At 33.7% G+C, this 11509-nt stretch overlaps 1 protein-coding gene across 50 annotated transcripts in view; it reads right to left on the reverse strand.

The window, feature by feature from the left end:
- The window catches only part of hspg2 (heparan sulfate proteoglycan 2), a 186116-nt gene that overhangs the window by 102669 nt on the left and 71938 nt on the right, over nucleotides 1–11509 (reverse strand). For 24 of the 50 annotated variants that reach the window (XM_021469980.2, XM_021469978.2, XM_009296944.4 and 21 more), the window contains exons 4-10: nucleotides 9221–9330; nucleotides 8936–8994; nucleotides 7744–7904; nucleotides 7108–7146; nucleotides 6181–6309; nucleotides 3229–3408; nucleotides 3012–3131 (exon numbers count right to left, since the gene is read on the reverse strand). In XM_021469980.2, coding sequence (XP_021325655.1) covers nucleotides 3012–3131; nucleotides 3229–3408; nucleotides 6181–6309; nucleotides 7108–7146; nucleotides 7744–7904; nucleotides 8936–8994; nucleotides 9221–9330 — 798 coding nt within the window. The remainder of the gene's footprint in view (nucleotides 1–3011; nucleotides 3132–3228; nucleotides 3409–6180; nucleotides 6310–7107; nucleotides 7147–7743; nucleotides 7905–8935; nucleotides 8995–9220; nucleotides 9331–11509) is intronic. The other 26 variants (XM_073939068.1, XM_073939066.1, XM_073939064.1 and 23 more) reach the window with 2 other exon arrangements.

Consider the following 11509-nt stretch of genomic DNA (forward strand, 5'->3'; position numbering starts at 1 on the left):
TATCGCGCATCTCAAAGAAAATAAATCAGTAAAGTGTGTTACTGTATGCTATTTTAAAGGGCACTTATGATGCCAAACTAAATTTTGGGAGTGGTAATTCATAAATGCTGGAATCACTACAGCTATATAGTGTACTAGAGTATATACAGGAATCAGAGAGTGAAATTCAATACTATTTAAGACCTTTTTAAAACTCTTTCCATACTTTAAGACCTTATAACCACTTTTCAGCCAGAAACACTGGCGAGACTTTAACTTACAGTATATTCACTAAATATTAATGTAAGAAATTAATCCAAAACTAATACATTATTCATATACTGAATATAAATCTATTAAATTTAGCTAATTCAAGCTAGGAAGGCTACGTTTCTCTATATTTGGCAAACAGAAATTGTATGACAAAATATGGGGCCCCTTTCTTAGACGTATAGGTTATTAATATTTCTGTAATTATTTTTTTGGTAATATTTTTTTTAAACACAAAAGACTTATTAAGCATGAGTTCTACAGTGACTGAAATCCTCAGGCAGCAGGTTGTCCAGATTAAGTCTAAATGTATGACTTTTCTGCCACAGCAAGAGAAGCTGATCATTCCGCATCTGTGATTTGTAGATCGCTGCATCTTTACAATGTCACTATTCAAGTCCACCAGTAAAGCTGGTCATTAATAAAAGACGAAGGACAGGATAACGCAATAAAATCTCAATGGTCAATCAATTCAACACTGGTGCTGGAATTGATCACCAGTTTAGCGATGAAAAGGGTAAGCTCTAGCTAGAACTGCATTAACTGCAAAACTAAGGACTACATTAGACATTTTTCTACTGCACTATACAGTAGTATTCAGCTATGTGTGCTTCACTGTTGCTAAGCACAGTTTGAATTTCAGTGCAGCTAAAAGTGGGTAGGACTATCGCTAGTTACACCACCTCCACTGCTGTGACATCATTGTAAACACAACATAAACAAATGAGAAACACTAATTAATCCACAACATAGAGGCAAAGAATGCTGCTGCTGGCTGTTTAAAGTCAACATGAACCAGAAGTTGTGAGACTTCCAGTATGTTGATGTACACCCAACTGAAACGTAATATCGAGGGCAGGGCTTTCTTTTGGGCATCATTCTCGCAGTCAACTAACGGTAAGAGGGGCATGGTTAAGATTATTAATACACAGTTGCTAAGGAAGCCCTCAAGTTGACGCCAACAAAAGGGCAACCACTTCAATCGCAGAAGAAGATGGTCGGACATTGATTCAAGAAACAAACATTTTTTTTTTGGTGCATAAACTTGCAGGCAATAATAATTCCCTTTAAGAATAACAATGAGAGCTAGCAAAATGGAAATTGTACATTTCAACACACAGAGTTTCAAAATTGCAAGTTTGATATCTAGTCATCGGAAATTCAACCACAATGGTAGAGACAATTCCCTCAAACTAATCGGTGTTTAGCAGTTTTGGTAATGGTATAGCTTACTTGGAACCTCACTAGAGGTCTCACAAAAAAAAGTACCAGGTACTAGATAAGTTGCAAACCATCTTTACCAAAATTTAAAAAATAGCTAAGAGGGCTGATTAAAGACTTCCTTTTCAATGGTCCTCAAAGAGTAGTTGTTAACGACATGGTGTCTTAAACAAGGATTGTAAATACTGGAATTCCACAAGGAAACATTTTATCACACTTACTTTTTTCTTTTTACACAAATGAACTTGAGATAAATGATTTCGGTTTCAAGTTATTAAAATGTGCAGATGATATGGCACTTGTTGTCCAGTTGACTAAAACAGCGAAATAAGAGGATACCTTGTACTATAATTATATAAATTTGAAACTTCAAAATTGGTGTAAAAGGAGTTCACTGGAGATCAATTTTAACAAAACCAAAGAGAAGATAATCAGCAGAAATAAACTAGTCCTTAGTCAAAGGTTGAAACCTCTGGTACTTGAGGGACAGGAAATAGAGAAATTTGGAGGTTAAATATGAAATATTTAGGAACATTTACTGATAGTGGATTAACATTTACTGCAAATGCAGAGTGCATTTTTAAAAAAAGCAATGCAGAGAATATATCTCATTAGGAGGTTAAAACAATTTGGTGTGAGTCAAGATGTTCTGGAGATGGTATACAAGAACTTGGTTGAAAGTGTTGTGAGTTTTAACGTGATTGCAGGGTATGGACTGTTGCCCATTTAAGGAAAAGCAAAAACTGTCGAGTAGTAAAAATTACCAGTGCAATTGTAGGTAAAGCACAAAGACAACCAAATGAAATTTATTTAATGAGAATTAACCAAAGCACACCTCATTAGTGAAGATTGTTCCCATCCCTTAAATATAACATTTCTGCCATCAAAAATATGTTTTAGGCAACCTCAAGTGAAGAAAAATGTGTTTTAAATGTCCTTTGTGCTGACTGCCATTACAGTTTTAAATACTGGGTTCTAAGTATGTATAAGGTTTTAAATAGTTTTTTTATGTGATATATGTGATGACATTGAATGTGTTGCCTGTTTTTTTTCTGTGATGTGTGTAATGTGAATGCTGATGTGGTTGTGGGGTGAAGCCAAAGAGAAACTTCCACTTGTGGACAATAAAGAAAGTAAAAAATAACTATTGAAAATTTTGCAGGATGTTTCTCTGCATCACAAATTTATGGTCAGGAACCAAACTGAATCAACATTAGACCATTTAAGTGACTAGAAAATGGACAAGCAAGAATATATAGATGAACAAGACTTTGAGTTATGAATTAATATAATACAAACAAATAAATATGCAATAAAGTAAATACTATATTTTAAACTACTTAATGAGAATGTATATACAATAACTCCTGTTAAACTTAATCATATCTCAAAAACATGGACTAGTCATCATTTCAGAAAAACATGGACTAGATTGGGAAAGGAGTTTACAAAAAAAAAAAACAACCCAAAAAAGGAGCCAAACCGTGCCGTACTGTGCTATGTAAAAACTCTCTGAAATGGCTGACAAATTGAACACTTACGGCAGTTCATCTCATCTGAATTGTCCTGACAGTCATTATCTCCATCGCATCGCCACAGTTTCAGGGCACAGCGGCCATTCTGACACTTAAACTCATTGGGTTCACAGGGAGACGGCGTTCCTGTAATATAACAAATAAAGCACAATACATATAAGACCAACATAAAAGGCTTAATTAAAAAAACATTTTCATTTCTGTTGTAAATGAAATGCCCCACCGCATCTGGACTCATCGCTTCCATCAGTGCAGTCGGACTCTCCATCACACAGATATTCCCGAGAGATACACTGTCCGTTCTGACAGGTGGCCTGGTCTGCACGGCAAGGTCCTGGGCCAGGCGGAGGTCTGGGTCTGGGAGGTGTAGGTTGAGTAGGACGTAAAGGAGCTACACCAACACCTGAAATAATTAAGATAATTAGGATTGACCATTGATTAAAAATTAAATCAAATTGAACTGCAAACTAAAAAGCTTAAGATCATTCAAAGACATTATGGTTTTATATGTGTAAAGGAATTAATACTGTTTACAAAAAATAGCTTTAAATTATTATTTTATCTCAACCTCTATTTAAAGCCTACAGACAATAAAAGTTACTTTGAATAATTAACTGATTTCATTTCAGCTTTTTTCACAAATATACATTAACCAGCAAGCATAAACCGAAGCTCAACCTCCTTGGTTCTTGCAGAAGCTCAAACGTGCCAAGTGGCATGCAATAATAAACCTCATTCGTCCTCATGCATCAAGCAATCATGTTTGAGTTCCTATCATCAATTCTGAACATAAACATTTAGGGCTGCAACTAACGATTAGTTTAATAATCGATTAATCTGTCGATTATTTTTTCGATTATTCAATGACTCAGACAAAAAAATACAAATAAAAAAAACCAACAAAGGCATTCATTTCCAACCCATAATTGAGAAAAGCTCATACCCGAGCTGTTATAATAATAATAATAATAATAATAATAATAATAATAATAATAATAATAATAAATAAATAAATAAATAAATAAATAAATAAATAAATAAATAAATAAATAAAAACTCAGAATTTTTGTCCTGTTTTCAATCCAAAATATCTAATTTTTTTTAAATAGCATAAGAAGTTGTCTTGTTTTCAGAAAAAAATACCTCAAAATTAAGCAATTGTTTGCTTAAAACAAGCCAAATTAATTGCCAATGGGGTAAGAAATGGGGTAAGAAAAGTAATCTTAAGATATAATATTAAACAGAACACTGAAAAAGTGTTGCATGCAGAACTGTTGCAAAAAATTTATTTGTGTTGAATTCAAACAAACAAATTAAGTTTAATAATGTTCAGCCGGTAACACTTTACAATAAGGTTCATTAGTTAATGTGTTTACTAACATGAACTAATCATGAACTAATCAATCACAGAAATCCGCAGATTTTTACCAAAATTCTCAGCAGAAATAACAAAAAACGTCCGCAGATTCCGCTTGGCCCTGGTCATCAGCTACCTGATATTCCAATTCACATAAATGTGTGAGAGAGGGTTTTTGTTGTTTAAAAGACGGTAAAAATGATCTTTATCTATAACGTGAGATAGGCATCGCCATGTTTACTTGCGGCCACGTGTTTGCCTCATTCATGAAAGTAGAACACGCAGGATTCAGCACGTAAATTCATAAGCATGTCCCCAAATACATGCAAGTAGAAGGCTGGTGAACTTGAAGAATAGATTCATCTTTATAGTTGCTTTCATTGTGTGTATCTTATTTGAATAAAACATGTTGGCAAATTATATTTGAATGGATTGTTAGACTTCCTTGTGTTTTTTACAAAGTCTAAATGTATTGTTTTACAAGTACCTGTGGTTATTTACATGTCCAAATCATAAAATAAGAATTAGGCGGTTAAAACTAAAAAAATTGTGATAATATGACAAGTCTTTCTCTGGCTCACCACCAGCCAATGCGTTAAAGCTCTGTTTGAATTTTTCAGCTGCCGCTCTTAGGGTAAATGAACTAACGCTAACTTGTCATGCTTGTCAAGCTGGATAACGAGTAAACACCAGCACCATCAACTTTATGGTCCTTACTTTAAAAGGTAACAAAAGTTTAATTCTTTAGTGATTTATCCTGCTGTTGAAGTCCCTTCCTCTTTATCCCTGTCTATGAGGTGCCTAACTCTGTATTAGTGCACAAGAGAGACCGTATTCACTCCACTCCGCAATGAACAAAAGTGTTTTTTGTTTTTTGATAGTCAAACGTCCCCGCATTGCGCGACACAAAGAATCGATTATGAAATTCATTGACATCTCTTTTAGTAATCGATTTAAATCGATTTAATTGATTTGCTGTTGCAGCCCTATAAACATTTAGTTCAGATGGCTTGATTTCAACCACTTGATAAAATTTGTTTTTGATTGGTTTACAGTGTTTTTTAATTAAGGGACAGAATTAAAAAATATATATATAATTTTTAATTATTATTATTTTTTATTATTATTTAACAAAAATGTTATCATTCATGTTTTTAAGATAAACAAATTAACAGGTTTGAAGCAACATGATGTTGAGTAACCGATGAATAATTTTATTTTGGGTAAACTAACCCTTAAAGCATCAGTATTTTGTTTGATTTGTTTACACATTATTGCCTAGTCCATTACGGTAATATTCAGTGTAAGTCAAAAAAAAAAAAAAATTCAATTAATCAAAAAAAAAAAAAAAAAAAAAACACTTTAAAAAGTTTTTTTATATATATTCATTAAAAAATAGGAATGGGATTGGGACAATACTAGCAAGAGCATGCCATTGTTTGTTTAGTTAGTTAATTAAATTACAAAGAATTCAATTGCAGTTTAAACAATTACAATTTTAATTAAAATAAAATAAACACCACGATTTAAAAGTTATTTATTTCACCAAAGACATATTCGATCAAAAATGGAGTAAAACATCTAGAAAGACAATCTTACTAAAGATTTTCTAAATTATTTTTATTAGTGCTGCTCTATTCATCAAAAGAACAAAAGGTCAAATCAATAAATGTAAATATAAATAAATAAAAAAATGAAAAAATAAATAAATAAATCAATCAAAGATGAACTTTATGTTGGTCAGTTCAAGATTTCAAAAACAAATGCCTTTCATTTCTGAGGCACAGTGAGGGATTAGTCTCAAGCAAGCTCACTCACCACAGTCTATCTCATCACTCAAGTCATTGCAGTCAGGCCGTTTGTCACACACATACTCCCGGGGAATACATGCCAGGCCATCCTGACAGCTGAACTCATTAGACGTGCATTCTCTGGGGCTGGGCTTAACTGAAGTGGTGGAGACAGACATACAGAGCGCTGTGACCAACAATACGTAATGCAATGCAGTGATCCAAGGAAAACTGTACATGAGGCTTTGCTAAAAGATGTTTCAACATTTCAATGCAAGTCTATCACAGCCTTGCCATGCTGAACCTGCCGTTCCAAGAAGATACAAAAGGGCTCTGTTCACACAGGCAGCGAAAATCTGACTTTCTGAAGTTTTGAATACAAAAGTGCGCAATTTTAATAGTCTGAATAACACCATTTAGAAATGCAGTCGTGTTTGGTTGGTTTTGTTAATTGTAAAGCACACACTCTGAAAGGTTGAGTCAAATTTGTATTTATTATTATTAGTAGTATTTTTATTATTATTATTACTATTAAAGGCAGTATACTGTCTAAAAAACAGATCAGATTTTATCACTCAAAATGAGGACAGCCTGTTCAAAAGATCAGACATCCAAATCAGTTCAAATCAAATTTATGTGCAGTGTGAACAAAGCCAAAGTGTACATATGTTCAATGTTCATTATTGCGTTTCAATTCAATCTTGATCATATCTAGTATATTAAAAGGACATCATCATCATCACTTCAATAACAAGCCATGCAAAGCATTTGTTCTTCTCATCAAACTCAGATTCAAATCAAAATCGAAATCAAGTGCATACATGCAGAAATGTTTTATTCTCTATTCAGCAACTACATATGCTCAACATTCCATGTCGTTCTTATAAGTGAACAAGACTGGGCTGTGATCTAATGCACTTCAGTCCTCATGCAGCAGACCTGTTTGAGGACAAACCTGATATAAAGATGGACTCCACAGGAGGAAGAGTATCAGCTATAAACCAGACATAAATATTATCTACACTTTATTCTGATGAACGATGACTAACTGCATGACAGAACTGCAGACACGAATTGCTATGAAGAGAGTAAAGTGTAAAAGACAGCTTTAAAAATGCAAACTGATTCAGAAAACATCAAATTAATTATTATTATTATTATTATTATTATTATTGAGAATCACATGCATTGCTTATTAAATACATTATATTTTGTCATTTTATAGTCATCGTTATTATTGCTTTACTAATAATTTATAATCATTATATGTAATAAATAATAATAACAATGTATTTATAGTATTATTAATACAGTAGTATACAGATAGCATTCACATTACTACAACTAATAATAAAAACCAATATAAAACAATAAATCGGTATGAAAATTTTAACTATAACAACAATTATGTGTATGACACTAATAGGTTAAAGTGTACAAGCCTGCAAATATATGCTCTGTCAGTATTAATAATATAAAACAGCATAACTATCAACCAAATTAATACAAACTGTAACTAACTTTTAGGTATCAAGATCTACTAACCAAGAAATCAGAATTTAATAATTTTTAAAATATATATCATTCATACCTTCTCCAAGTCGTCTGAACTGGAAGCCAACAACTGAAGTATCATAAGAGGCAATGGTGCCCTCTTTAACCACCGAGAACAACACTTCTCTGATCTGTGTTTCATTAGAGTTGTTATCTGAGCCAACATCCAACTCCACAAATACATCTTTGCCGATTTTCCTGCAAAATGTACACAAAAATTGCTCAATCAGAACAACAGTCTAACAAAATTGCATAAACCAACCATAGATGGCTCCCTTTAAGAGCACAGTATGTAAATTTGACCACTAGAGGGAGCATATTCACAACAAACAAAGGCATAGTTTAATGGTGTTGTGGCAGTGCATTTACAGTATGTAATTTTGTCCACTAGAGGGTGCATATTCACAACAAACAAAGGCATGGTTTAATGATATTATGACAACGTTAGCATGTGATTATGTAATTAACATGGTTGTATTAAATACATTTTAAAAATTGCTACAATTGCTCTGCGCAGTGTAATAAACCGCACAAAATATTGATGCACCAAAGATGCATACGTTTTTTCCTATGACGTAAAATTTTTCTATAAAACCAAACCGAAAATTGAGGGTGTATGACATCATCGCTGACACACAACACTGATCATACAACTAGTTAAAACTGCTTATTTCTCGGAATTTGAACAATCTTCAAAACATTTGGGATAATGCAAGTACATCAAATATTTTACACTGTTCTATTGGTTTTGGGACATTTTAATGAAACATCTTAAATACGGTGCAATTAAACTCAGCCTGCTCAAGGTGATCTGTTTGCTGTTTTTATTAGGAAACCAGTCTGTTTAAAGATATCCAAACTTGTTTGAATTACTTTTATATGTTGAACACACACAAAAAAAATATTTAAGACTGTTGTAAGGTAGCCATTGTTTTTTATAGTATTTTATTTATACAATAAAACTCGATGACTACCAATGGCTCCCAGCTTTCAGCATTTATTTATTTATTTATTTTTGTAAAAACAGAAAACAGAAACTTATAAAAGTTTGGAACAACATGAGAGTGAGTGAATGAATTACCCCTGTAAGTTGATACGTTTAAGATGATGTGTGATCAAAATGAGCACTTGACTAAATGAATGTCCCAATGATTATAAGTAAACTGTCTATCCTAAATAAAAGAACATGCACCAATTCATTGGTGTTTAAAACTGAAAATGGTGTTTACTTGATGAGAACCACATTGACGGTCTGCTGCCCTGGTATTCTGTTGTAGTCTGACTCGAGCTGTAAAGAAGATAAACACCATTAATCATCGCTGCACCTTACAAAGCACTTCAGTCTCTTTATGCCATTCTAGTTGTACTCATTTAAACATTAACACAGTATAGACCAAATCAGAGGAAAGGCATGTGATCAATAATATGAGAAAATATTCAGGTGGAGCACAACATTAACTATTAGCTTTAAAAACTTCTTTGGTGGTGTTTATGAAGTCATTATATGTACATACCGTATCGACGACTGCAGATGAAATCTCATTGAAGGCATTAGAGTAGATGTCATCAAGTTCAGGCACATACTGGAATGAGTTTGTGAAGTTCACCAGTGCCCGATAGTAAACTAGAATCAAGAAGACAGCTGTTAAGACTTACAGTGCCAGAAAATAATTGTTTGTGTCCATCAGTGATAAGCAATTTATACAGTCACTTTCCTTTCAGATATACAAACATACAGACTAAACACAAACCAATGTTGTTGTTAATAAACTTATTTTCACTTTTATGCATATTAAGTTACTTTCCTATTTCAACCAAGTAGCAACATCCCACTCTCACTTGTGAAGCTAATACGGAAATAACTGAAACTGCAAATCATCGAATGATTTTGGTGTATATACAGTAGCTACTGTAGTATTACTCTTCATGACATGAGTGGAGTGATTTTATTTAATAACTTTATTTAATAAAACTAATCCGTTTTATTTACATCAAGTTATATTAAGTCTGCATAAAAAAGGGCCGTGGCCTGCTTTGTGTACTTAATTGTGTTCACAAACCATTTCAGTGGTGAGTGAAATTCTCACATACTTATATGCTTGACATTAACTTTTTTGATCAGCAGCCACTGTGGCTGGTAGTTTTCCGACATTACTAGCCCCTCGCCATTTTCACTAGCCACAATTTTACTGTTGGGTAAATATATTTTATACACATAAATATGACTTTGACATGCTACAATTACTTGATTTAGATTTTGTGTCATCTCCACATGCCTCCTCATTCATTTCACTTTTGTGTTGTATGAGCTTGCTCAATAATCATGAACAAATGGGTCAGGGTTTCACAGTAATACAATTAGTTTTTATTTCACATAATTTTCATAGCTCAAAATGATGAATCTACCAAATGTATCTCTGACCAAACCAAACATAAACAATTAATGATTTCTTAGCCACAAATTTTAAATGCGTCCAAACAAGCTAAATACAGCTGTATACTATACTTTTTATTTAACAAAAAATATGCACAGTAATCAGTCCTGGCTAAATGTCCCAGATCACTAATTTACAAATAAATAGGGAGTTAATCTCCCATTAAAGCAATGGCAAAAAAATGATAATTAAACCATATTAACGCAAAAGAAAGCAGGTAAAAAAAAAAATACCATGAAATGAAAAGGATGATCTCTCTCATACACACACGGTTAACATAAGACCCATAAATAATCTGTTCAAAGAATCGTTAAAGCGAAAGGAAACCGGAGCTTACAAAAAGACAAATCTAATGCTCTTGAAAGCAGCAGGACTGTGGGTGCATGTTCATCTCTTTTTGTCTAGTCTATATGAAAGAGAACCGATCACATCAGTTGTGTTTCTCAACACAGTTGCTTCACGCAATGAAACGGGAGCATGCATGCGTTTTAAACAGTCGTGCGCATCACCTCAGCTGTTAGTGCGAGCGATTATCCTCATATTCGGTATTCACCTGCTTTCTATTGCCCGCACGAATGCAATTATTTTTGTCAGTCATGTTGCTTTTCAATTCTAAGATCGCTTTTGCATGCATTCTGGGCCATCCTTATTGTCAAACCCTGCTTTTAAGAATTACTATCTAGGAAAATTATTTTCAACCAGCCAAAGTGGCTAGTAGGAGTGTCTGTCTTACCCACCAATGCTGATATCTATCCGCATTTGGCAGGTGTTAATGTCAAGCCCTGCTTATATACCATATCTATAAATGTATTCTTTTTAGGATCACTTATCATTTATAATTTTATTTAAAACTTTAATGCACTCCAAAATCTGACAGATTGATTAGCTGTAAGCTAAAGAACAATTATCTGAAATGTTGTCGTACAGTGTTCTGCCTTAGAGGCTCAATGTATTACAACAGTATTTTTAGAAGACTAAACATTAAATATCTAAGCAAAATGCTAGCAGGCATCTGAAGCTCCACTAACGTTCCGCCTCTTTGTCCTTTTTTGGTTACCCCCAGTTGGTGCATCAACAAAATGGCCACAGCTGGCCACACCCACTTTCAGCTTCATTTGCGCTCTTCAGAAACCTATAGGTGATGTCACGGATACTACACCCATATTTTTTACAGTCTATGCCAGGGATCCCCAAACTTGTTCCTGGAGGTCCGGTGTCCTGCAGATTTTAGCTTCAACCCTAATCAAAGACACCTGAACAAGCTAATCAAGGTCTTGCTAGGTATACTTGAAACACCCAGGCAGGTGTGTTGAGGCAAGTTGGAGCTAAACCCTGCAGGGCACCGGACCTCCAGGAACGAAATTGGTG

This window comes from Danio rerio, chromosome 23 (genome assembly GCF_049306965.1).
Source record: "Danio rerio strain Tuebingen ecotype United States chromosome 23, GRCz12tu, whole genome shotgun sequence".
Taxonomy (NCBI): Eukaryota; Metazoa; Chordata; class Actinopteri; order Cypriniformes; family Danionidae; genus Danio; species Danio rerio.